The 23,804-nt window shown below is 47.2% G+C and overlaps 1 protein-coding gene across 1 annotated transcript in view; it reads right to left on the reverse strand.

Annotated features, from left to right (window-relative positions):
* Positions 1–23,804, reverse strand: part of AP4B1 (adaptor related protein complex 4 subunit beta 1) — a 68,731-nt gene that overhangs the window by 30,394 nt on the left and 14,533 nt on the right. Inside the window, exons 4-6 of the mRNA XM_075335602.1 lie at positions 12,906–13,036; positions 11,220–11,367; positions 7,454–7,950 (exon numbers count right to left, since the gene is read on the reverse strand). Coding sequence (XP_075191717.1) covers positions 7,454–7,950; positions 11,220–11,367; positions 12,906–13,036 — 776 coding nt within the window. The remainder of the gene's footprint in view (positions 1–7,453; positions 7,951–11,219; positions 11,368–12,905; positions 13,037–23,804) is intronic.

Here is a 23,804-nt window from a genome sequence, read left to right on the forward strand (position 1 = left end):
TTTCAATGCATGCCTATGGACGCCGGATGCGGCTCGATGCGGCAAAAACTGCATCCGGCCGCCGCATGCGGTTTCTTCCACTGCGCATGCTCAGTAGCGTGTCGCAACCGGAAAAAAACGGACGGGCCGCATGTAAAAACTTATGCAAAGGATGCGGAGTTTTCGCCGCATCCGTTGCATAGGTTTCACAGCCGGATTAAGCCGCACTGCTCAAACCGGATGTGTGAAAGTAGCCTTAAAGACTATTTTATGCAGAATTTGCCTTATATCCATGCAAATATCCGTGAAGCATTTATTCTTGAATTTAAACTATCTTATAGGATTGGTTACTATATGTAAATAATAGCAACTTTCAAAATTATTTGTCCTTTTCGTTCTACCTGGTACATGCGTTTTCCTTTTAGCATAAGCATAGCTAAAGTTTGCGTCTGAACAAACCATAGGACATCGGGAAGAATATCCTTTGGGGAGAAGAGACTATTTTGGAAATGTTTGGCCATATTGTCCTGTGCCACACTCGACAAAAAAAGCAAAACACAGCATATGAGCACAATTGCATTATACCAACTGCAAAACACGGTGGTGCAGGGGTGATGATTTTTTCTGCAGCCACAAGGTCTGGGCAACTTGCAGTCCATGAACTTCTTTGTATACCTAAGTATTCTAGAGTCAAGTGTGAGGCTATATTTCCAAAAGCTAAAGCTTGCCTGAAGCTGGGTCACACAACGGGACAAAGGTCACAAGTACAGAGGAAAGTCTACAAGAGAATGGCTGAAAAGGAATTGCAAGTTTGCAATGGCCCAGACCAAGTCCAGACTTTAACCCGACTTGAAATACTGTGATGGGACTTTAAAGGGAGTCCATCACCTCAAAATGCATTTTAAATAGGCTATCCAGAGTTGTAGGGGACTTAGTACCTACAACAACCATAGGAGAACTGTACCAGATACTGGTTAACAAATTATTAACAAACTAGAAGGTGGCCCGATTCTACGCATCGGGTATTCTAGAATTTACGTATTGTGTAGTTCATGTATGATTTTTGTTATATATATATATATATATATATAGAGAGATGTTGTTGTGTGTAGTTACCAAGTGTTTGTGTAGGCGCTGTACATGTTCTGGGTGTTGTCTGGGTGTGGCGGGGGGTGAGAGCGGTGTTGTATGTGTGTTGCGTGTGTTGCGTTGTTTGTGGAGCGCTGTGTGTCTGTAGCGTTGTGTGTGTGTGTTGCGTGGTTTGTGTGTGTGTGGTGTGTTTTGGGGGGAGGTATGTTTTGTGCAATGTGTGTGTTGTGCGGTATGTGCGTATATTTGTGTGTGCCGCGGTGTTTGTGTGTTGGGTGTTGTGTGTGTGCAGCGTTGTCTGTATGTGTGGGTGTCTGTGTAGGGCAGTTGTTTGTGGTTCCCAGTGTGTGTGTGTGTGGTGTGTTGTGCAGTGCGCGCGTGTGTGTGTGTGTGTGTGTGTGTGTGTGTGTGTGTGTGCATCAGCCTCTCTTCTCTCAGCCTACCTCTCCCAGCCTCCCTCCTCCCAGCCTCCCTCAGCATCAGCCTCCCTCTCCCAGCCTCCCCAAGCATCAGCCTCCACCAGCATCAGCCTCTCTCCTTCCAGCCTCCCCCAGCATCAGCCTCCGCCAGCATCAGCCTCTCTCCTTCCAGCCTCCTCCAGCATCAGCCTCCCTCTCCCAGCCTTCCCCAGGATCAGCCTCTCTCCTCCCAGCCTCCGTCCTCCCAGCCTTCCCCAGCATCAGCTTTCCCCTCCCAGCCTCCCTCAGCATCAGCCTTCCCCAGCATCAGCCTCTCTCCTCCCAGCCTCAGCCTCTCTTCTTCCAGCCTCCCCCAGCATCAGCCTCTCTCCTTCCAGCTTCCCTCAGCATCAGCCTCCCCTTCCCAGCCTTCCCCAGGATCAGCCTCTCTCCTCCCAGCCTCCTTCCTCCCAGCCTCCCCCTCCCAGCCTCCCTCAGCATCAGCCTTCCGCTCCCAGTCTCCCCCAGCATCAGCCTCCCCATGCATCAGCCTCTCTCCTTCCAGCCTCCCCCAGCATCAGCCTCCCCTTCCCAGCCTTCCCCAGGATCAGCCTCTCTCCTCCCAGCCTCCTTCCTCCCAGCCTCCCCCTCCCAGCCTCCCTCAGCATCAGCCTTCCGCTCCCAGTCTCCCCCAGCATCAGCCTCCCCAAGCATCAGCCTCCACCAGCATCAGCCTCTCTCCTTCCAGCCTCCCTCAGCATCAGCCTCCCGTTCCCAGCCTTCCCCAGGATCATCCTCTCTCCTCCCAGCCTCCTTCCTCCCAGCCTCCCTCAGCATCAGCCTTCCCCTCCCAGTCTCCCCCAGCATCAGCCTCCCCAAGCATCAGCCTCCACCAGCATTAGCCTCCACCAGCATTAGCCTCTCTCCTTCCAGCCTCCCCAAGCATCAGCCTCCCCAAGCATCAGCCTCCACCAGCATCAGCCTCCCTCGTCCCAGCCTCCCCCTCCTAGCCTCCCCCAGCATCAGCCTCTCTCCTCCCAGCCTTCCCCATGATCAGCCTCTCTGCTCCCAGCCTCCTCCAGCACGCCGTGCTCCTCTGCCGACACTCACACACCCGTTCGCATCCACTCACACACACCCGATCGCATCCACTCACACACACCCGATCGCATCCACTCACACACACCCGATCGCATCCACTCACACACACCCGATCGCATCCACTCACACACACCCGATCGCATCCACTCACACACACAGACACTGACGATATCGCACATACGCGCTTATACTCACAACATCCGGAGGTATCACATGCTTCTGGCCATGTGATCCTCCCGCAGGTCCTGGAAGCTAACAGCACAGTACCGCCGCCGAGAAGCAAGCGATATCCCAGGATGTTGTGAGTATGTGGATGCGATGTGATGTGTGAGGTGTGTGTGAGTGTGATCTGATTTGTGTGTATGTGTGTGCTGTTATGTGTGTGTGCTGTTATGTGTCTGTATTTTCCGCCGCTGCAGGACCTTGATGTGTGGATGCGATGTGATGTGTGTGTGATGTGTGTGTGAGTGTGAGCCGGTGTACACTGGTAACTATGATACACATCGGGTAACTAAGGGACCTTAGTTACCCGATGTTTATAATGGTTACCAGCTTTCACGGCCTCCGTCAAGATCCCAGCATCGCAAGGTTATGTCTGGCGCTGCCGGGATCCTGACGGAGCCGGTGTAGAAGCAAGCGATATCCCAGCATGTTGTGATGTGGGAGGTGTGTGTGAGAGTGAGTGTGAGAGTGAGTGTGATCTGATGTGTGTGTGTACTCACCTGGGAGTCGCGGCTCCGTGTCAGTTGGGCCAGAGCGAGCGTGCATTGCGTGAGGGGGGCGGGGCCTGCAGAGAGCCGGGGAGAGAGGCCAATCCGTGTGGGGGGGGCGGGGCCATGGCGAGCCCAGCGGCCAATCAGCTTTGTGTCACCGTAAGGACACAATTTCGGAGCATGACAGACAGACAGACAGACAGACAGACAGACAGAATAAGGCAATTATATATATAGATGCTTATAAAGCTCAATTAACTTAAGCAAAGTTGTAAAGAAGCGCAAGCTGAAATTTCTCCAGAATGATATGAGAGACTAAAAGTCAGACAGAAATCAAATACTTAAAGAATTTATCCACTACCCTAAAGCTGGGTTCACACATAGCGACAGCGACATCGCTGTTACGTCACCATTTTCTGTGACGTAACAGCGACCTTGTAAGTCGCTGTTATGATCGCTGCTTAGCTGTCAAACACAGCGACGCAGCAGCGATCATAACGTCGCTACATGTGCAGAGAGCAGGGAGCCGCGCACACTGCTTAGCGCTGGCTCCCTGCACTCCTAGCTACAGTACACATCGGGTTAATTAACCCGATGTGTACTGCAGCTACATGTCACAGTGCGGAGAGCAGGGAGCCGCGCACACTGCTTAGCGCTGGCTCCTTGCTCTCCTAGCTACAGTACACATGGGGTTAATTAACCTGATGTGTACTGCAGCTACATGTCACAGTGCAGAGAGCAGGGAGCCGCGCACACTGCTTAGCGCTGGCTCCTTGCTCTCCTAGCTACAGTACACATGGGGTTAATTAACCCGATGTGTACTGCAGCTACATGTCACAGTGCAGAGAGCAGGGAGCAGCGCACACTGCTTAGCGCTGGCTCCTTGCTCTCCTAGCTACAGTTCACATAGGGTTAATTACCCGATGCGTACTGCAGCTACATGTGCACAGAGCAGGAGCCGGCACTAGCAGCAAGAGCGTCGGAGGCTGGTAACTAAGGTAAATATCGGGTAACCAGGGAAAGGTCTTCCCTTGGTTACCCGATGTTTACAGTGGTTACAGCTTTCCGCAGCTGCCAGACGCCGGCTCCTGCTCCCTGATCGCTTCATTTCGTCGCTCTCTCGCTGTCACACACAGCGATGTGTGCGTCACAGCGGGAGAGCGACGACGAAAAAAGAAGCAGGACATTCAGCAACGAGCAACGACCTCACAGCAGGGGCCAGCTCGTTGCTGGATGTCACACACAGCGACAGCGACGGGATGTCGCTGCAACGTCACAGAAAATGGTGACGTAGCAGCGACGTCGTTGTCGTCGTCGCTGTGTGTGACACCACCTTAACTCATTTCATTTTTTATTCAACCTAGGTATTATGTGCCACTAAATGTATCCCTACTTTTATTACTGTAATATAAACCTTTTACCATGCAGATAGCATCACTTGGTGCCTTTTAGTAGCAGCTCTGATGTTTACATCCATCTTTTCCTCTCCCCAGAAGTACTGTTCTCTATTACTTCATATTCCTTCATGCATTGCAGTAGCCTGTGAGCCAGCACTTAGCACGCCCCCTCCATTCTCCACCTTGCACTGCTGAAGATATTGGGAGATACCTAGTGTAACAGCAGCCTAGAGCAGGTACTAGCCCACATGTCAATTACCAGATGACCAGTACAGCCCTACCACTGTGTTTGCAATGAAAATTTCAGTACTTTTCAGATGTCCAGGTCAGTGATTGGATTATGTGAACCCTTTGCTTTCGAAATGCAGATCACGACACATCACTAGCAAAGGTGTTGGCCCCTGCTTTGATGAATGAAACTGTCAGCTCAGCTTGTGTGAGGCAGTGAGGCTGACTAATTGTACCTTCAGGACACATGTTCAGGCAAGCTGTCATTCACGACAAAAAGTCCACACCCCCCATCAGGAGCCCAGTGACAGCTTCCTTTCATTTAGTCTGATTTCTGTGCCAAAAAATGAAGCATCGGACATAACAGAGAAGGAAGGAGAATCAGCATAACAATCCAGTACTATGTGATCCATGCTGAGATGCGCTCATAGAAACTATACATCTAATACAAGTATATTACGAAAGCTATTATGTTGAAGAGGTATGATATATGGCAAGGGGATGAAAAAGTAGTGGAAAACCCTTTTAAAATTATTAATTTAAGTCTGCTTCTACAATCTAAAGATTCAAGGGGTGTACTCAATTTTTCAACACTGCTTCTGAATTTTGGCCTAGTTGTTGTCCAATAATGACATGGTGTAATTTGTCATGTTCTGTTCTTCAACTGACGTTGTATTTACCTAATGTTAAGAGCTTCTAAGGACACCATTTGTTTAACCCCTTAACGACTGCGGGCAGTAAAATGACTTCCCAGCAATCATAGTGTTAATCCTACCCAGCTGCCGCGGGGGATCCGCACACCTGACACATGTCACCTGATTTCTACAGCTGACGTGTGCCTAGTAGGCACAAGCCGATCCGCGATCTGGCCATACCTTTTAACCCCTTAAATGGCGCTGTCAAAATGTGACAGCGCTATTATAATCGCGGTCGTGGTTAAACTTTACTCACCGCCCAACACCGGAAGTCATGTGACGTAATCACGTGGATCCGATGGTTATTATGGTAGTACAGGGTCATGTGATAACTCCTGTAGTTCACATGACTCACTCCCTGTTTCACTCGGCCGAGAACTGTGTGAGACAGGAGATGAGCATATTTTCTCCCCATTGAAAATTAAAGGGTTAAAAAAATAAAAAATATACACACATTCGATATTGCCAAGTTCAGACATGCCCGATCTATCAAAATATAAAATCAATTAGTCTGATTGGTACATGGCAAAAAAAAAATCCAAACGCCAAAATCACGTTTTTTGGTGGTGGCAAATTTTTCGCAAAATGCAATAACAGGCGATCAAAACGTAGCATCTGCGCAAAAATAGTACCATTAAAAACATCATCTCAAGACACAAAAGTAAGCAGTAGAGCCATAGATACTGAAAAATGAAACCCTACGGGTCACAGAAAATGGTGCAAAACGTACACCACTTTTTTTTAGACAAACTTCTGATTTTCTTTTAACCCCTTAGATAAAAGTAAACCTATATATGTTTGGTGTCCACAAACTTGCACCGACCTCAGCCATCACACCGACACATCAGTTTTACCATATAGAGAACACAGTGAATAAAATATCTTAAAAACCATCAAGCAATCACACTTTTTTTTGCAATTTTTCAGCATTTGGAATATTTTTGCTGTTTTTCCAGTACACTATATGGTAAAACTAATTGTCTCATTTAAAAGTACAAATCGTTCCGCAAAAAATAAGCCCTCACATGGCTATATTGACGGAATAATAAAAAGGTTACGGCTCTCATATGGCGAAAAAAATGGAAAGCGCAAAATCAGACAGTCGTTAAGGGGTTAATTATGTCCTGAAAGATAAAACCATAGAATTGAAAATGTGTGGACTTAGTTGTTCTCGTGACTGTGCATCTACTAAAATGTCCTTAAGCCCTTAAGCCCTCATTCAACTGATGGGAAGGAGTATCTATTGGGCTTTGTTAGACTGGTATTCATCAGTGTACCTTTCTCAGTTGTATGGAATGGTGTAGTCAGGTACACTATGCCGTAGAGAGGCTTAAGTGAAAAAAAGTATACTTATATATTTGTAGCATGCAGAGATCGGCGATCACTAAAATGCTCGGTCCTACAGTCGAGCAAGGCAGACACTTGAAATTACTCAACTCAAGTATAATGGGAGTCAATGATTGGGCAGTTCATCTGTCCGCCCTCATAATATAGATCCAGCAATAAAGAGAGTATTTCCGGGGGAGGGAGGGCGAGGTGTTTTTTTTCACTTCACACACTACATCTGATAACGTTGCTTTAACCCCAGTGAGAGCCATTCAGAGACTGTGAATGGCTCTCCATGGGGTGTCAGATCCCATCATGCAGTCAAGGAAGTCTGTACTGTGTGGTCATTATTTCACAGGCGAAACATCTGAGCACCCGCGATACTCGACCGATCTCCATGAGTAACTGAACACCCCAATGCTCGATCGAGTAACGAGCAGTGACAAGCATGCTCGCTCATTACTAGTAGCATGTGTGGAACAAAAAAATTAGAATGTTTCGACATTAAATTTTCCCGATATAATTACCTATTGCAAAAACTGCAGTGTGGGCAAGCTGTGCCGATACATCCGTGCAGCAGACGCGAAGTTCTTCTAATATGCTGTGCACATTTTCATCGTTGACCAGTTCACACAGGATGTCGATCTTCTGGTTTTTGATGTAATAGGGATCATTGTAAGAACAGAAAAACTTTTTGTAATGGTTACTAAAATGTCCTGGCAAGCTACGGAGGATTTCTCTAACATGACATAAAGCAGCAAAGCACATCTCTCGACTCTCCGAAGTACATGCAGCAAGCAGTGGACCTTTCAGTCGGACCAGGACATCTGACTGTACATGAGGAAACTCTTTTGCAAACGCCAGGAAGAGTTTGGTGGCTCCCATGACTACACTGATGTGAGTGCTCTTCAGATAGTTGTCCAATATGTTCAGGATATCAAATACCTCCTCTTCACATCGTGGTTTGTAGCGCAGAAGAAATGTTAACACTTCGCTTTGTCCCCACTGATCCAAATCAGCCATCCTAAATAACATGTTAAAATTCATTAATAAGCGAAAAGCATATTGTAATATTAGTAAGTATGTAGTGTAAATTTGAGTGGATCTGCCGAGATTGGAATTCGGCAAATGATGCGGATTTTACAAGGAAATTTGATTTGCAGAGAAGTTATTTGATTTGAATTAATATTCCTTATTAGGGGGCCGTGCAGACCTCATAATAAATGTAGGATGTAAAAAAAAGAGAGACGTAAATACTCACGGTCCTCCTTCTTTTCCCGTACCTCAATGGCATATATTCTCTTTGGCCTCTTCACTCCAGGGTTTGGCTTTTGGCGCATCTAGGCTTCAAATGTCACTGTGCATCGTAAAATCACAAAGCCCGCTGCAATGTCACAGTGCACAGGGATGTCAGAAATCTAGTCATACTGAAAGCTCTGGCTTGGGGTGAAGAGGTCGAAGAGTATGCACGCAACGGGGAAAAGAGTAAAGAATAGATGGGGAGGACACCGCTTGCAGAGGCGACGGAACAGATGACAGGTCAGGCAAGTATTATGGCTTGCTGCCATTTTACTAAATGCGTGCAATGCAAATCCCAAAAGAAATCTGTATTCTGGACAATGTGAATTATTGTAAAATTCAATTCCACTTGAATAAATTTGCTCTTCTATAGTTCTGTGCATTGACTGTGGCACATCTGGCTTAGTATGTGTGTGGAAAAAATTTAAACATTATACACAAGTAGTTTAGTAGTTATAATCATTCTGTCCTTGCTGTAGTGAACAGATTTCATGGTGTGCTTGTGTATATTATGCACAGCAGCCGCACTAATCAGAACAATCAAAAAGGGATAGTCACTGAAATTCACCTCCTGTTCAGACTTCCTCACACTCCTTAAGATACTCCAGCTAAGGGTTCCCTCACATCTGTGTGTACAAAATCACTGAGATTCTCAGACAGAGAGGTTGTTGAGTGACAGGCAAGTGTCATGCATTTTTTTCCTTGCCTAGCAACTGTATTCATTGCGTATTTAAAGGGAATCTGTCAGGTGATTTTGTACTACAATAGGAAGCAAGTTATATAACTACCTTATCCTGTTATCTTGTTGTAAGCTTCATAGAATTCAGTGTCTTTTGCACGTTCATAAGTGTATGTAAATACATTTTGTATATTCACTGCTCGCTCCTCCCACCTCTCAGTGCATTCACTATCACTGCTGAGAGGTGGGAGGGAGTATTTGTGGGGGCAGCAGTGAAAATTCAGTTCAGATTTACTATCAATGATGCCAGCACTAAGAGGTGAGAGGGGTGAGCAGTGGCTATGCAGTTTGTATTTACAAATGCTTAACTAGTTACTACATCACACTGAATTCTACAGAGCTGACAACAAGATAACAGGAAGAGGCAGAGCTATAAAAATTACTGATTCTGAAAGGTCTCCTTAAGCCCTATTTAAAGATAATATTAGTATTGTACTGCAAAATCACCTGACAGATGCCCTTTAACATTATCTTGTACACAGAATTATTATAGTATGTAAAAGATGAAAAAAAGCATTGCATACGGATGGCATACGCATGTCCATGTGATCTCAATTGTTTTTTTTTCACGCACTCATCGACTTGCATTGGCGAGTCTCGGCCATTTTACGCAGACATAAACAGAATGCTGCAATTTTTTCCTGGGTCTCATTCCAGCTGAGGAAAAACTAGCAGATGAACACTGCCTCATTGTTCAACACTGTTGCGAGTGCAACCCTATTTTTTTAATGTATTGTACTGGCCAATTTTAAATGCAATGTGAGCGAACCCTAAGTTGTAGTCACATATCACAGGTTTGCCCTAATAGAGCCAACCTAAAATAAGTAACAGATAAGCCTAAAGGTTCGCACTCGCATAATATTTACAGCTCATAACTGGATATCGCTTAAAATAGTTTATTGAAATATTACTACTGAAGCTGTACGAAGATCAGTATCAGCATATCGACCAATAAAGATTCATGAAGTCTTATTTCTATTCCTTTGTCTAACATGTATCATATTGTACAAATTATGCTGTCTTCTTACAATTCCTGTTATCTTAGTGCAATAAGTATAAGGCAAGCTTTCGAGCATTGACTGAGTGCCTTGCCTACACAATGCATTGAGGAATCTTAGCTAGCTATTGGCCTAACACGTGTGCAGTTGACAGCTATTCTTCCAGATGCCCCCATATACATGCTCCCGCTGCTGAGAGAGCATGTGTTCTCAAAGCATAGAAGAGAGTGAGCCGCTGACACCTCTTCTCTTGGCCATGTTAAAATAAAACATTCAGGACCCTGCTTTCCTTCAACATCATAGTATTTGATGCTTCTGAAGCTCCAGCAATCAGCTCTTCACTGCTCCCCAAAGTCCTTGTTGTCAGAACTGTAGTACTATTGCCTTATCTACTACATGTGACTGCTGCAGACAATCATCTACAACCCGTGACCGCTGAAGAGAATCAATAGCTTCAGAAGACATACCAAGGTAGCGGAACAACATTGTCAGAAGTTTCAATTGGTAAGTAATGCTTATTTGCTTCCATTCAAGCATTGCCTGCCTGTTCTCATTTTTGAAACAGACCCCTTTAAGGCTGCTTTCACACATCCGTTTTTTGCTGAGCGGCACAATACGGCGCTTTGGAGAAAAAATGCAAACGTTTTTTTTTGCAGCCAGTTGCGTTTTTTTCCCATAGACTTGCACTAGCGCCGAATTGTGCCGCATGGCCTTGCGTTGCGTCCGTTTTTTGCTGGATGCGGCATATTTAGCCCATGCGGCGACCAGATGGAACATTGCCTGGCACGTTTTTGTATGCGGCGAAAAAACCGCATCGCCCCGGATCTGGTGCGATTTACAATGCAAGCCTAAGGACGCCGGATGCGGCGTCCTGTGGCAAAAACCGCATCCGGCAGCCGGATGCGTTTTTTTAAACTGCGCATGCTCAGTATCAAGCCGCATCCGTCAAAAAACGGACGGGCCTCATGGAAAAACGTATGCAACGGATCCAATTTTTTTCGCCGCATCCGTTGCATAGGTTTTTCAGCCGGATTGAGCCGCACTGCAAAAACCGGATGTGTGAAAGCAGCCTAAAGGAGACTGCCAGATGACAAAATGAGGTTCTGGAAAGATACTACCTAGACTATGTACATGTAGAAAATAATTAATAAATCATGGTTGAGCAATACAACACATATTAAAGCTGAGATTGTCCCTGACCAGGACATGCTAATAACAGTAGTAAGAATTAAAATGTAAAACTGTAAAAACATATACCTGTTCAACAGATGATGAGCAATGGGCTTGTTGATAACAACTCCACCTTCTCCTCTCAAGATTTCCTCTAGAGCTCGTAAACTGTTCACTAACACAATCGGGTCAGGGTCTCGCAGTAGACTGTACAATTCATTTACAGTAGCTCCATCTAAATAAATAAGTACAAAATAAATAAAATCTGCACATTTCAGAATATACAGGTGCAGTTGTAGGACTCCAAAAGGATTGTGGTCAAGCCAGTTCAGAGTTCATTGGGTGGTCTCTGTGATGCTCTCCTTCCACCTTTTTTATGCTTTTTAAATGCACGTCACTCTAACCCGCGAATTCTGAGAAAATGCAGTTCAGAAGTGTTCTTGGAAATATGTAACATGCTGTGTGTGAAATGTGCTGACCACAGATACCTCCACTGTGCTCAGGACGAGGTCAGACACAAGCTCCATCCACGGTTTGCAGACAGGTTTCAGAGTTGTGAAATGCTGTACTGGTATTGTAATACCCATGATCTTCTATATAGTTACATGCACCCATGGTCTCCTCTTCTTTTGAAGGCAGATTTGAGAAGACTCGGGTCTTATTCTCCTGACAGGTGATCCTGAATGTAGAGCCTATGTCTGTTCTGTATTTAAGCTGTATTACAGCCTTTGGGAATCGTTCAGTATGATATTGTGGCTCACACATCCTAAGGTAGTACCCCTCTGCCCTAAAGGGAAGCAATTGGATTATTAAAGGAGTTTTTGGATACTAAACCCTGCAGTTCAAGCTAGAACTTTTGTTATTTCCTTCTATTTCAACTTATGTTCTTCAAATCCTATCCAGGTCACCTCTGTCAATTTTTTAATACTTCTAATGATATTCAGTTTAAAGGTCCCGTTACACATAGCGACGTACAAGCGATCCGACCTGGCACGGGTCGCTGTTATGTCGCTACATGGTCGCTGTTGAGCTGTCAATCAGGCGGCAGATATCCACAGCGACCAGCCACCAGCGACCCATGTAACGATGGCTCCCTGCAGACTCAGAACTGGCGCTCGTTGGTCTCCAGCCATCAAACACACCGATGCGTGCTGCACAGCGGGAGACCAAAGAGCAAAAATTGGTCCTGATCGTTTTGTCACGATCAGCGACCTCAAAGCAGGCGCCTGCTCGCTGCTGATTGTCACACACAGTGATATCGCTGGCGGGGTCGCTGATACGTCACAAAACCTGTGACGTTTCAGCAATCTCGCTAGCGATCTCGCTATGTGTGACGGGGGGCTTAAGACTCCCATCATGCCTAGCACTGTCTTGAACAATACATTATCATATTTGGGAGCACGTCTACGGCTCAGCTTTGATAAGCAATCTCCCATCCTTACTAGGCAATGTCTCGCGCTATCAGTGCCTAGCGCGACTGACTTATTATCTTCACTGAGCAGGTCATCGGTGCATGCTTAAGTCTAGGCGTCAGTCATGATGAATAGTGACCAAATTAAAAGAATCCAGATGAGGGACTTACTGAGACTTCAATAGTTTTTACATGTCCACAGGGAACAAAGCAAGGGTTAAAACAACAAGTAGTAAAATTACCCATTTTCCAGGTTTAGAAGCATACGATGCTGTCAGGTCAGTTTTTGATGGTACTTTACAGTTGGAAACAGTGATACCTTCATTCCAGAAGTTAATTGACAATTGTGACAGCATCCTTACCAATCTCCACATCCCACTGCTGCCTGTGCATTTTCGCACACCCCAGCACTGCCACTCTCCTCACATAGGAAGCTTTGTCTCGCAGTCCATTCTGAACAGGCTGCTGGATGTACTCCTGGATCCCTGGCATCCTGAGAGAGAAAGAATTCATAGACATAATGGCAAAAGATAAAATGACACAAAATGTAAAGGGTTGGCTATTCAGATACAAGTCATTTCGAAATATAGCCCACGTATGATCAGCCCTAAGCCCTGGGTCATGTGAACGGTTGGTTGTGTGAATACATGAATAGCGTGGTATTACATATGGGGAATTCAGTTGTATGGACGCCCATGTAACTAGCCATTGGAGTCTGAGGGGACCCCAATCCATTATGTCCATGTACCCAAAAAACCATAGGGCCATGGGCTTCTTAATAAGAAAACCCTTTTAATGAAGGTTTAGGCTGCTTTCACACATCCGTTTTTTGCAGTGCGGCTCAATCCGTCTCAAAAACCTATGCAACGGATGCGACGAAAAAAAAGGATCCGTTGCATAAGTTTTTCCATGCGGCCCGTCCGTTTTTTGACGGATGCGGCTTGATACTGAGCATGCGCAGTGCAAAAAAACCACATCCTGCAGCTGGATGCCATTTTTGCCGCAGGACGCCACATCCGGCGTCCATAGCCTTGCATTGTAAATCGCACCAGATCCGGCGCGATGCATTTTTTTCGCCGCACAAAAAAACGTGCCAGGCAACGTTCCATCTGGCCGCCGCATGGGCTAAATATGCTGCATCCGGCAAAAAACGGACGCAATGCAAGGCCATGCGGCACAATATGGCGCTAATGCAAATCTATGCGGAAAAAACGCAACCGTCGGCAAAAAAAACGGATGCATTTTTTCTGCAAAGCGCCGTATTGTGCCGCTCAGCAAAATCCGGATGTGTGAAAGCAGCCTTACTGGAACTTTTTTAGGGTGACATCATTTTTAGGGCACAGATAATTTTTGCACTCAGCAACAAATGTTACTTAGTAATAAAGTAACAACTTTCCAATATTTTCTGTTTGCTTCGTAATTGCCAAAGTAGACAATATGGTGTCCCTATCCCACATAGATGTATCCTGCAGATATACCACCATGGCCGGCTTTAGGCATGTGCGACTTGTGCGGCCGCACAGGGCGCCGACGGCCATGCTTCAGGGGGGGGCGCCGCAGAGAGGTAAGAAGTTAATTTCCTGCCTGTCTCTGCGGGCGGCCGGCTGCCTGCCTCTGTGCGGGCGGCAAGCCGCCTGCCTCTGTGCGGGTGGCCGGCTGCCTTTCTGTGCGTGCAGGCAGCCGGCTGCCTGCCTCTCTGTGTGGGCGGCCGGCCGGGTGCCTGCCTCTCTGAGCAGGTGGCCGGGTGCCTGCCTCTCTGTGCGGGCAGCCAGCTGTCTGCCTCTCTGTGCGGGCAGTCAGCTGACTGCCTCTCTGTGAGGGCGGCCAGCTGCCTGCCTCTCTGTACGGGCAGCCGGGTGCCTGCCTCTCTCTGCGGACGGTCGGCTGCCTGCCTCTGTGTGGGCGGCTGGCCGCCTGCCTCTGTGTGGGCAGCCGGCTACCTGCCTCAGTGCGGGCGGCCGGCTGCCTCTCTGTGCGGATGGCCGGCTGCCTCTGTGCGTGCGGGAGGCCAGCTGCCTTTCTGTGCGTGCGGGCGGCCGGCTGCCTGCCTCTCTGTGCGAGCGGCCGGCTGCCTCTCTGTGCAGGCGGCTGCCTCTCTGTGCGGGCGGCCGGCCGGCTGCCTGCCTCTCTGTGCTGGAGGCCGGCCGGCTGGTTATCTGTCTGTGTGGGCAACGGTGGCTGTGTAGAGCAGGGCGGTGTGGCTGATGTCACAGATGCTCTGGGTTCAAATGATGGCGTCCGGGGCGGCGCGTGTGTAGATGGAGCCCTCAGCTCAAGATCTTGTCATTGAACTGAGAGCTCAATCTGCTCCGGAGGCTATTTCTTTGAAGCCCGCACCGCTGACAGAGCATCTGGGACATCCGCCGCACCAGCTTGCTCCACACAGCCAGCACAGCTTCCGCTGCCAGCACAGCCCTACCGCTGCCAGCACAGCCACACCGTTCCCACCGCCGTGCCTGCCTCCTATGACTCTGCTCCCTCTCCAGTAAGACAACTATGGAGTAAAAGACAGACCCCATTTTTTTACCTTTTTTATCTCTAAATTTGGGGTGCGCCTTATAATCCGGTACACATTATAAAACAAAAAATATGGTATGTGCTATTGTTACCATCAAGGATATGTGATTGTGTTCCTGGAGTGGGCATCATTTTCATGCAAGGGGTGTTGTGTGTGTGTGTGTGTCTGTGTGCATGTGTGTGTGTGTGTGAGTCCTTACATAGTAGTATATTAATATGCACCATTATTGTAAAATGGCACCTCCTTGAAGCATAACCACATACACCCTTTGTAATAAAATGATGCCCCACTCCAGTCCATAAAAGGGAAGTCCACTACTTGGATAACCCCTTCTCATTCCCCTTGTTTGCCACAGAAAAATAAAGAAAGCTATACGCCCCTCCGGTGCAGCCTTGGTTCCAGCGATGTCTAAAACTGCGTTCCAGGGGCATCTGTGACATTGTTATGACTCACGAGCCCCAAAAGCAATCAGCACCGGCTTTCTTATGCCCACCTTTGGACATTTCAGCAGAAATTCAGTGTAGCGCTCACATCCTGCTCAAATGTCTGAAGGCGGAGAGAGAAACACTGGGCGCTGTTTGGTCAAGGGGCCTCATGGAACGCAGCTTTAGAGATCGCTGGAACCGAGGCCGTACCGGAGGGGAGTATAGCTTTATTTATTTTTCTGGGGCAAACAAGGTGAATGAGAAGGGGTTGTTGACATCCCTTTTATGGATTGAAGTGGGGCATCATTTTATTACAAAGGGTGTATGTGGTTATGCTTTAACAAATGGAATGGGGTTGTCAAATTTAGTGGACAGCCCTTTTAAAGGGGCTGTTCTTTTAGTAAATGTCTGCGTAAGGTGTAGGTTATTATAAAGAAATTATAATGCTGTTACGCAAACACCGTAAATTAAAATAAAAACAAAAAAACTTTGGGAAAAATCACTCCAAAAATGTTTTTTAGTCTTACTGAAAACACAAAAATTGAATAAAAAGCCAACAAAAGTCATATGTGAAGGAATAAGTCCTAAAAGCTCTTTTGAACAAAAAAATTAAAAAAGTTACAGCTCTCAGAATATGGCGATGCAAAAAGAAATTCATTTTTGTAAAATATTGCTTTTAGTGTGCAAAAGTCACAAAGTATAAACAATTGTATAAATCTGGTATAGTGTAATCGTTCTGACCCGAAGAATAAATCAGTCATCACTTTTATCGCATGGTGAACTGAGCGAAAAATTGAAAAGAGTAAGCGAATTGCTGGTTTTCCCTCAAAAATCTGAATAAATAGCAATCAAGAAATTTTATGTACCCCATAATAGTACCAAAAATCCTTCAGCTTATTGCGCAAAAAATAAGCTTCCACACAGCCCTGTTCGCTCCAAAAAGAAAAAAGTTACAGTTCTCACAATATGGCGACGAAAAAACTTTTTTTTATAAAAAAAAAGCATTTCCACTGTGTGATAGAAGCTGAACAATATAAATCTGGTATCAATGTAACAGCACCAACAAAGAGAATCTGTCAGCAGGATTATTACTGACTGCATCCGTTCTGACATATTCTAAGATTTAAGATTTTAGGCCTGTTTTACATGTCAGTGAAAAACAAAGACGTTTTTCTCTGAAGTGTTAAAAGCGCATGTGTCCCTCTGTGTGCCGTGATTTATGACACACGTGGGTTGTCAATGTGCAATCCGTGATCTGTGATACATGATAGCACATGGAGATACTCACCTGCCCCCGCTCCTGCTGTCCATGGGGCTGAACTCTCCAGCTCTGCTGCATCCGGCCGCCGCTGTGTCTCCCCTCTGCAAGTACTTCCGGGTCACTTGTGCCGTGCATAAATGAATATGCATGACAGTAATTAGCCTGACAGGAAGCAGCAGCCAGCAGAGGCTGGAGACAGCGTCGCTGAAGAAGTTGAATGTAAAAATCACTTTATTTTCAATGTCCGTGTTTTTCTGGTACATGTTTCACGGATCACACCATAGTGTGGTCTGTGGGACATCAGTGATGCCGGAAAAAAGCGGACATGTTTCTGTGCACAACAGATAAAGCGTGTGAGCAACAGGGAGTACCTGCCTAAAAAAGCGCTGCAATTACACCATAGCAAAGGGACATGATGCACAGCAATTTCAGAATGATTTTGCTGTGCACATGTTCCGTCTTTGGTTAATTAGTTTAGCTGCTGTAGGCTTCAAAAGCCATGAAACGGCTAACAGAAGTAACCTTCTCATTCATGGGGCGGCTAAAGATGGAAGAAGCCACTCGCTTTATATACTTAAAGGACACAGAATACCGTCATTGCATAGACACCAGAAATGAAGCCAGTAAGAACGGCGCATACATATAGACGTTCAGGATGTTTTTTGCAAACGATTTTTTTTTTTTTTTGCAGTATGCTTAGGGTGAGGCTTTTTTTGTCATTTTATAGTACATGAAATAAACAAACGCAGCAGAAAAGCAATACAACCGGGCACCGGGGTCTTGTGATCTGCAGCCAATCAGCGGCTGCTTCAATATCCCTCTTTCAAAACTGTAATCCAGAAAAAATGAGAGCTGCTGCTGTTTTATGACTTTCTCTGGATGTCAGTTTTATCTAAAGGATGAGAGAGTAAATCAGCTGCTGACTGGCTGCAGGTCGCCTGTGACATGGTCTGGGGGCACCAAAGGGTAATTTGGCACAGGGCGCCATTTAGCCTAAGGCCGGCCCTGTATACCACTAAGCCTTTATAGAAAATACAGTGTGCAAACGTTGTTACATAGAACAGGAGACATCCAAGTGCTAAAAGAAGAAAAACTTTAACTTCTCTGATTAACACACACAACAACAATCGGCCCGACTGCGGGTGTCCTGACCCAAACTAACTTGCCAGAAACTAGCACACCAGAAATAGTCACAAAAAGAAACATTTTTTTGAATGATGTTTATTTTTCGTCTTTCATAGCCACATATAGAAGAGTTATTACATTGCAAAGTACTATGGTATTACCCATAGCAGAAGGGACATACTGGTACAAAAAGCAGCGGATGTAAATGAACACCGCAGATGTACCACTGGGCCCCTGCCCCCATGGGTAATAATAATTTCCACACTCTTTGGCGGGCTTTGCACGCTGCGAGATCGGTAACAATGTGTTACCGATGCTGCAGCGATAGTCCCCGCCCCTGTCGCAGCTGCGATATCTGGTGATAGCTGCCGTAGCGAACATTATCGCTACGGCTCCTTCACATGCACTCACCTGCCCTGCGACGTCGCTCTGGCCAGCGAACCATCTCCTTATTAAGGGGGCGGGTCGTGCGGCGTCACAGCGACGTCACACGGCAGGCGGCCAATAGCAGCGGAGGGGCGGAGATGAGCGGGACGTAAACATCCCGCCCACCTCCGTCCTTCCGCATAGCTGGCATGAGCCGCAGGACGCAGGTAGGAGATGTTCCTCGCTCCTGCGGCTTCATACACAGCGATGTGTGCTGCCGCAGGAACGAGGAACAACATCGTAACATCGGTCATTTCCAAATTATGGAAATGACCGACGCTACACCGATGATACGATTATGACGATTTTGCGCTTGTTAATCGTATCAAAAAGGCTTTACACACTACGATATCGCCTGCGACGCCGGATGTGTTTCACTTTCAATTTGACCCCACCGACATCGCACCTGCGATGTCGCAACGTGCAAAGCCGCCCTTACTCTGGATAATTAGACAGCCCAGTGATCCCATACCTTCATATACCAGTACAAGTGGATTTTTTTTTTATTTTTGCCCAAGAAGGCCATTCTATACATATCCCACTCCAGTCTGATGAAGAGTACATTACTGGAATTGTTGCTATACTTGCAGGGTAATAGCTTTTTGGGATATGAGGGAAGAAAAATAAAAATTTTGCATTTGTGCTTATTCTTTGTGTTTTATTCCTTCATACACTATTAATTTTCTGATGAATTAATGAGCAATGTGGTCTTCTCCAGTGGAATAGGCACCCAATCTCTTCTTTGGAACCTAAAGTGGAGGTTGATCAACATACCTTTGTCTATTCCAAAGTAACTTGTGTCATATATGTCTATAAGGCTGCTTTCACACATCCAGTTTTTGCCGTCAGGCACAATCCGGCGAAATGCGGATAAAACGGATCTGGCGCCAGATACGTTTTATTCCTCATTGACTTGTATTAGCGTCGGATGGCCTCGTGTTGCATCCGGCGTGCGTCGGATCCGTCAAAAAATTGTTGTCCGGCGGCCGGAAAGGACGCAGCATGCAGCGTTTTTTCACAGCGAAAAACGAACCACGCCGAATCCGACGCCAAACTTTTTTTTTTATAATGAAAGCCTATGGGTGCCAGATTCGGCATCATCCGGCATATGCCGGAACCCAACGATGGATCCGATTTTTGTTTCTGGGCATGCCCAGACGTTGTGTAAATAGACTCTTTCTCTCTCTTTGTCGATGTGTCGGTCGGTCCCTCTCTCTGTCGATTAGTCTCTCTCTGTCGGTCGGCCTCTCCCTCCCTCCTTTATACTCATCGATCACGGGCGCGGCGCTGCACAGCTGTCACACTGCTCTGGCAGCTTCTCCTGCTTTTAAAAATGCCGGACGCTCATTATTCCATCTCGTATTCACTGCTTCCCCCACCCACCGATGCCTATGATTGGTTGCAGTTAGACGAACCCCCATGCTGAGTGACAGCTGTCTCACTGCAGCCAATCACAACCTCGGTGGGCGGGTCTATATCCTACAGTAAAATAAATAATTTTAAAAAAAACGTGCGTTCCCCCCCAATTTTGATACCAGCCTAGATAAAGCCACACAGCTGGCGGCTGGTATTCTCAGGATGGGGAGCCCCACGTTATGGGGAGCCCCCCAGCCTAAAAATATCAGCCAGCAGCCGCCCGGAATTGCCGCACCCATTAGATGCGACAGTCCCGGGACTTTACCAGGCTCTTCCCGAATTGCCCTGGTGCGGTGGCAATCGGGGTAATAAGGAGTTAATGGCAGCCCATAGCTGCCACTAAGTCCTAGTTAGTGATGGCAGGCATCTATGAGACACCCCCCCATCACTAAACTGTAGTGAAAGTAAATAGACACAAACACCGAAAAATCCTTTATCTAATATATAAAGCTGAGTGTATGTGTTTGTTTGTATGTGTGTGTGTATGTATGTCCGCTAAAGGAATCTGCACCGTCGCATCTACAATCACAAAATTTTGCACAAACGCCTTATTTGACTCAGGGAACGTCATTAACTATGTTTTGACAGGAAAATGTAACCCCGCACTTTACAGTTACACTCCAAAACTCCTGTTTCCATTAAAGCCAAGGGAAATAGGCACTACAGCTTATTAATAGCAGCTGTGAGTGGTTCCTATAGGAACAAAATAAACTGTTAGTATAAGAAGCTTATGTGTGAGGTAATAAGATGTCGGTGGCGAGACGAATAGAGACAGAAAGAGACAGACAAACATAAGCACAGACAGAGACACAGCCAGAGACTGACAGACAGGGAAAGAGACAGAGAGAAAGAGACAGTCAAAGAGACAGAGAGACAGAGACAGATAGGGAAAGAGATAGACAGAGGGGGGGAAAGAGACAGAGGGGGGGAAGAGACAGATGGGGGAAAACAGACAGAGGGGGAAAAGAGACAGAGGGGGAAAGAAACAGAGGGGGAAAGAGACAGAGGGGGAAAGAGACAGAGGGGGAAAGAGACAGAGGGGGAAAGAGACAGAGGGGGAAAGAGACAGAGGGGGACAGAGACAGACCTGGAACGAGACAGACAGATAAAGAGATAGACAGACAGAAGGACTGATACAGAGACAGACCGAGAGATAGACAGACAGACATGGATAGAGACTGACAGACAGACAGGGAAAGAGACTGACAGACAGACAGAGCCACACACAGAGACAGACACACAAAAACAGAAAGAGATAGACAGACAGACACAGACAGACAGAAAAAGATAGACAGACAGACACAGACAGACTGGGAGAGAGACAAATAGACAGTCACTATCCCGGGCAATGCCTGGGTACTACAGCTAGTTTGAAATAAAAGACAAAAAAACACCCTCTTTCCCCACTTTATTAATCCCCAAATACCCCTCCAGGTCCGACGTAATCCACACGATGTCCCATGACGCTTTCAGCTCTACTACATTGGAAGCTGACAGGAGCGGCAGTAGAACACCGCCGCTTGCTGTGAGCTCCATGCAGCAACTGAAGTTAGTCGCGCTGTCAGCGGAGACGTCACTCAGGTAGTGCCGGTGTGTGTGCGGTGATGATGGGAGCAGTAGTGCCTGCATATGTGCGGTGATAGGGGCGGTAGTGCCTGCGTGTGTGCGGTGATGATGAGGGCGGTAATGCCTGAGTGTGTGCGGTGATGATGGGGGCGATAGTGCCTGCGTGTATGCAGTGATGATGGGGGCAGTAGTGCCTGCGTGTGTGCAGTGATGATGGGGGCGGTAGTGCCTGCGTGTGTGCAGTGATGATGGGAGCGGTAGTACCTGAGTGTGTGCGGTGATGATGGGGGCGGTAGTGCCGGTGTGTGCGGTGATGATATAGGCGGTAGTGCCTGCATGTGTGCGGTGATGATGAGGGCGGTAGTGCCGGTGTGTGCGGTGATGATGGGGGCTCTCTCTCTCTGGCATGGAAAAATTATCCTTTTTTTTCTGGATCCGTCACATCAGTTTTTACACAATCTGCGACAGATCCGTTGCATCAGGCACAAACCGGATTGTGCCTGATGGCAAAAGAAGGGAATTTTGTTTACTTACCGTAAATTCCTTTTCTTCTAGCACCAATTGGGAGACCCAGACAATTGGGTGTATAGCTATTGCCTCTGGAGGCCACACAAAGTATTACACTTAAAAGTGTAAGGCCCCTCCCCTTCTGGCTATACACCCCCAGTGGGATCACTGGCTCACCAGTTTTAGTGCCAAAGCAAGAAGGAGGAAAGCCAATAACTGGTTTAAAGACCAATTTAATCCGAGGAAACATCGGAGAACTGAACCATACCACATGAACAACATGTGTACCCGAAAAAACAGAAAAACCCAGAGAAAACAGGGCGGGTGCTGGGTCTCCCAATTGGAGCTAGAAGAAAAGGAATTTACGGTAAGTAAACAAAATTCCCTTCTTCTTTTTCGCTCCTAATTGGGAGACCCAGACAATTGGGACGTCCAAAAGCAGTCCCTGGGTGGGTAAAAGAATACCTCGTGATAGGGCCGTCAAACAGCCCTTTCCTACAGGTGGGCAATTGCCGCCTGAAGGACTTATCTACCTAGGCTGGCGTCTGCCGAAGCGTAGGTATGCACCTGAAAATGCTTGGTAAAAGTATGCAGACCCAATCAGGTAGGTGCCTGACACACCTGCTGAGCCGTAGCCTGGTGCCGTAATGTCCAGGATGCACCCACGGCTCTGATAGAATGGGCCTTCGGCCTTGAGAGAACCAGAAGCCCAGTAGAACTGTAGGTTTCAAGAATTGGTTCCTCGATCCCCCGAGCAAGGGTGGATTTGGAAGCTTGCGACTGTTTACGCCGACCAGCGACAAGGACAAAGAGTGCATCCGGGTGGCGCAGGAGCGCCATGCGGGAAGTAGAACCTGAGTGCTCTCACCAGAACCAACAGATGCAAATCTTTCTGAAATTGGTGGACTGGACGAGGACACAAAGAAGGTGAGGTGATATCCTGATTGATATGAAAGTGGGATACCACCTTAGGGAGAAATTCCGGAACCGGACGCAGAACTACCCTGTCCTGGTGAAGGACCAGGAAGGGAGTTTGTATGAGAGCGTTGCTAGCTCGGACACTGTCCTAAGAGACGAGACCGTTACTAGAAGGCCACTTCCCGTGAAAAGCGGGAAGGGAGACATCTTTCAAAGGCTCGAAAGGCGGCATCTGGAGAGCAATTAGAACCTTGTTCAGATCTCAGGGCTCTAACGGCCGCTTGTACGGAGTGCTGAGAAGACAAACTCCCCGTAGGAACGTGCGTACCTGAGGAAGTCGTCGTTTCTGAAAAATACAGATAGCGCTGAGACTTGTCCCTAAAGGGAACTGAGCGACAACCCATTTTCCTACCTAGATTGCAGGAAGGAAGGAAACATAGACGATGCAACCGGCCAGGGAGAAACACCCTGCGCCGAGCACCGAGATAAGAATATCTTCCACGTCCTGTTCAAATGGAAGAATGGCCCTTGAGACAGCCAGTCTCATTGGTCTGGTAGTGCCCCCGGTTAGCCTACCGTGAGGCACCACAGAACCGAGTACCACAACATCCTCGGCCAATCTGTAGCGACGAGGATGGCGCGGCCGCAGTCGGTCTTGATCTAGCGCAGTACTCTGGGCAACAATGCCAGAGGTGGCACCTAAGGTAGCTGGAACTGCGACCAATGCTGAACTAAGGCGTTTGCCGCCAGAGCTCGATGATTGTGAAACCGTGCCATGAAGTTGGCACATTGTTGTTGTGCCGTGACGCCATTAGATCGACGTCCGGCCTCTGTCAGCGGCGCCAGATCTCCTGAAACCCGTCCGGGTGAGGAGACCATCCTCTTTCGGCCACACCTCAGCGACTTAGGAAGTCAGCTTCCTAGTTTCCACACTTGGGATGTGAATTGTGGATATGGTGGATGCCGTGTCTTCCACCCACATCAGAACCTGCCGGACTTCCTGGAAGGCTTGCCGGTTGCGCGTTCTTCCTTGGTGGTTGATGTATGCCACCGCTGTGGAGCTGTCCGACTGAAGTCGGATATGCTTGCTTTCCAGCCG

This window comes from Anomaloglossus baeobatrachus, chromosome 2, assembly GCF_048569485.1.
Source record: "Anomaloglossus baeobatrachus isolate aAnoBae1 chromosome 2, aAnoBae1.hap1, whole genome shotgun sequence".
Classification (NCBI taxonomy): domain Eukaryota; kingdom Metazoa; phylum Chordata; class Amphibia; order Anura; family Aromobatidae; genus Anomaloglossus; species Anomaloglossus baeobatrachus.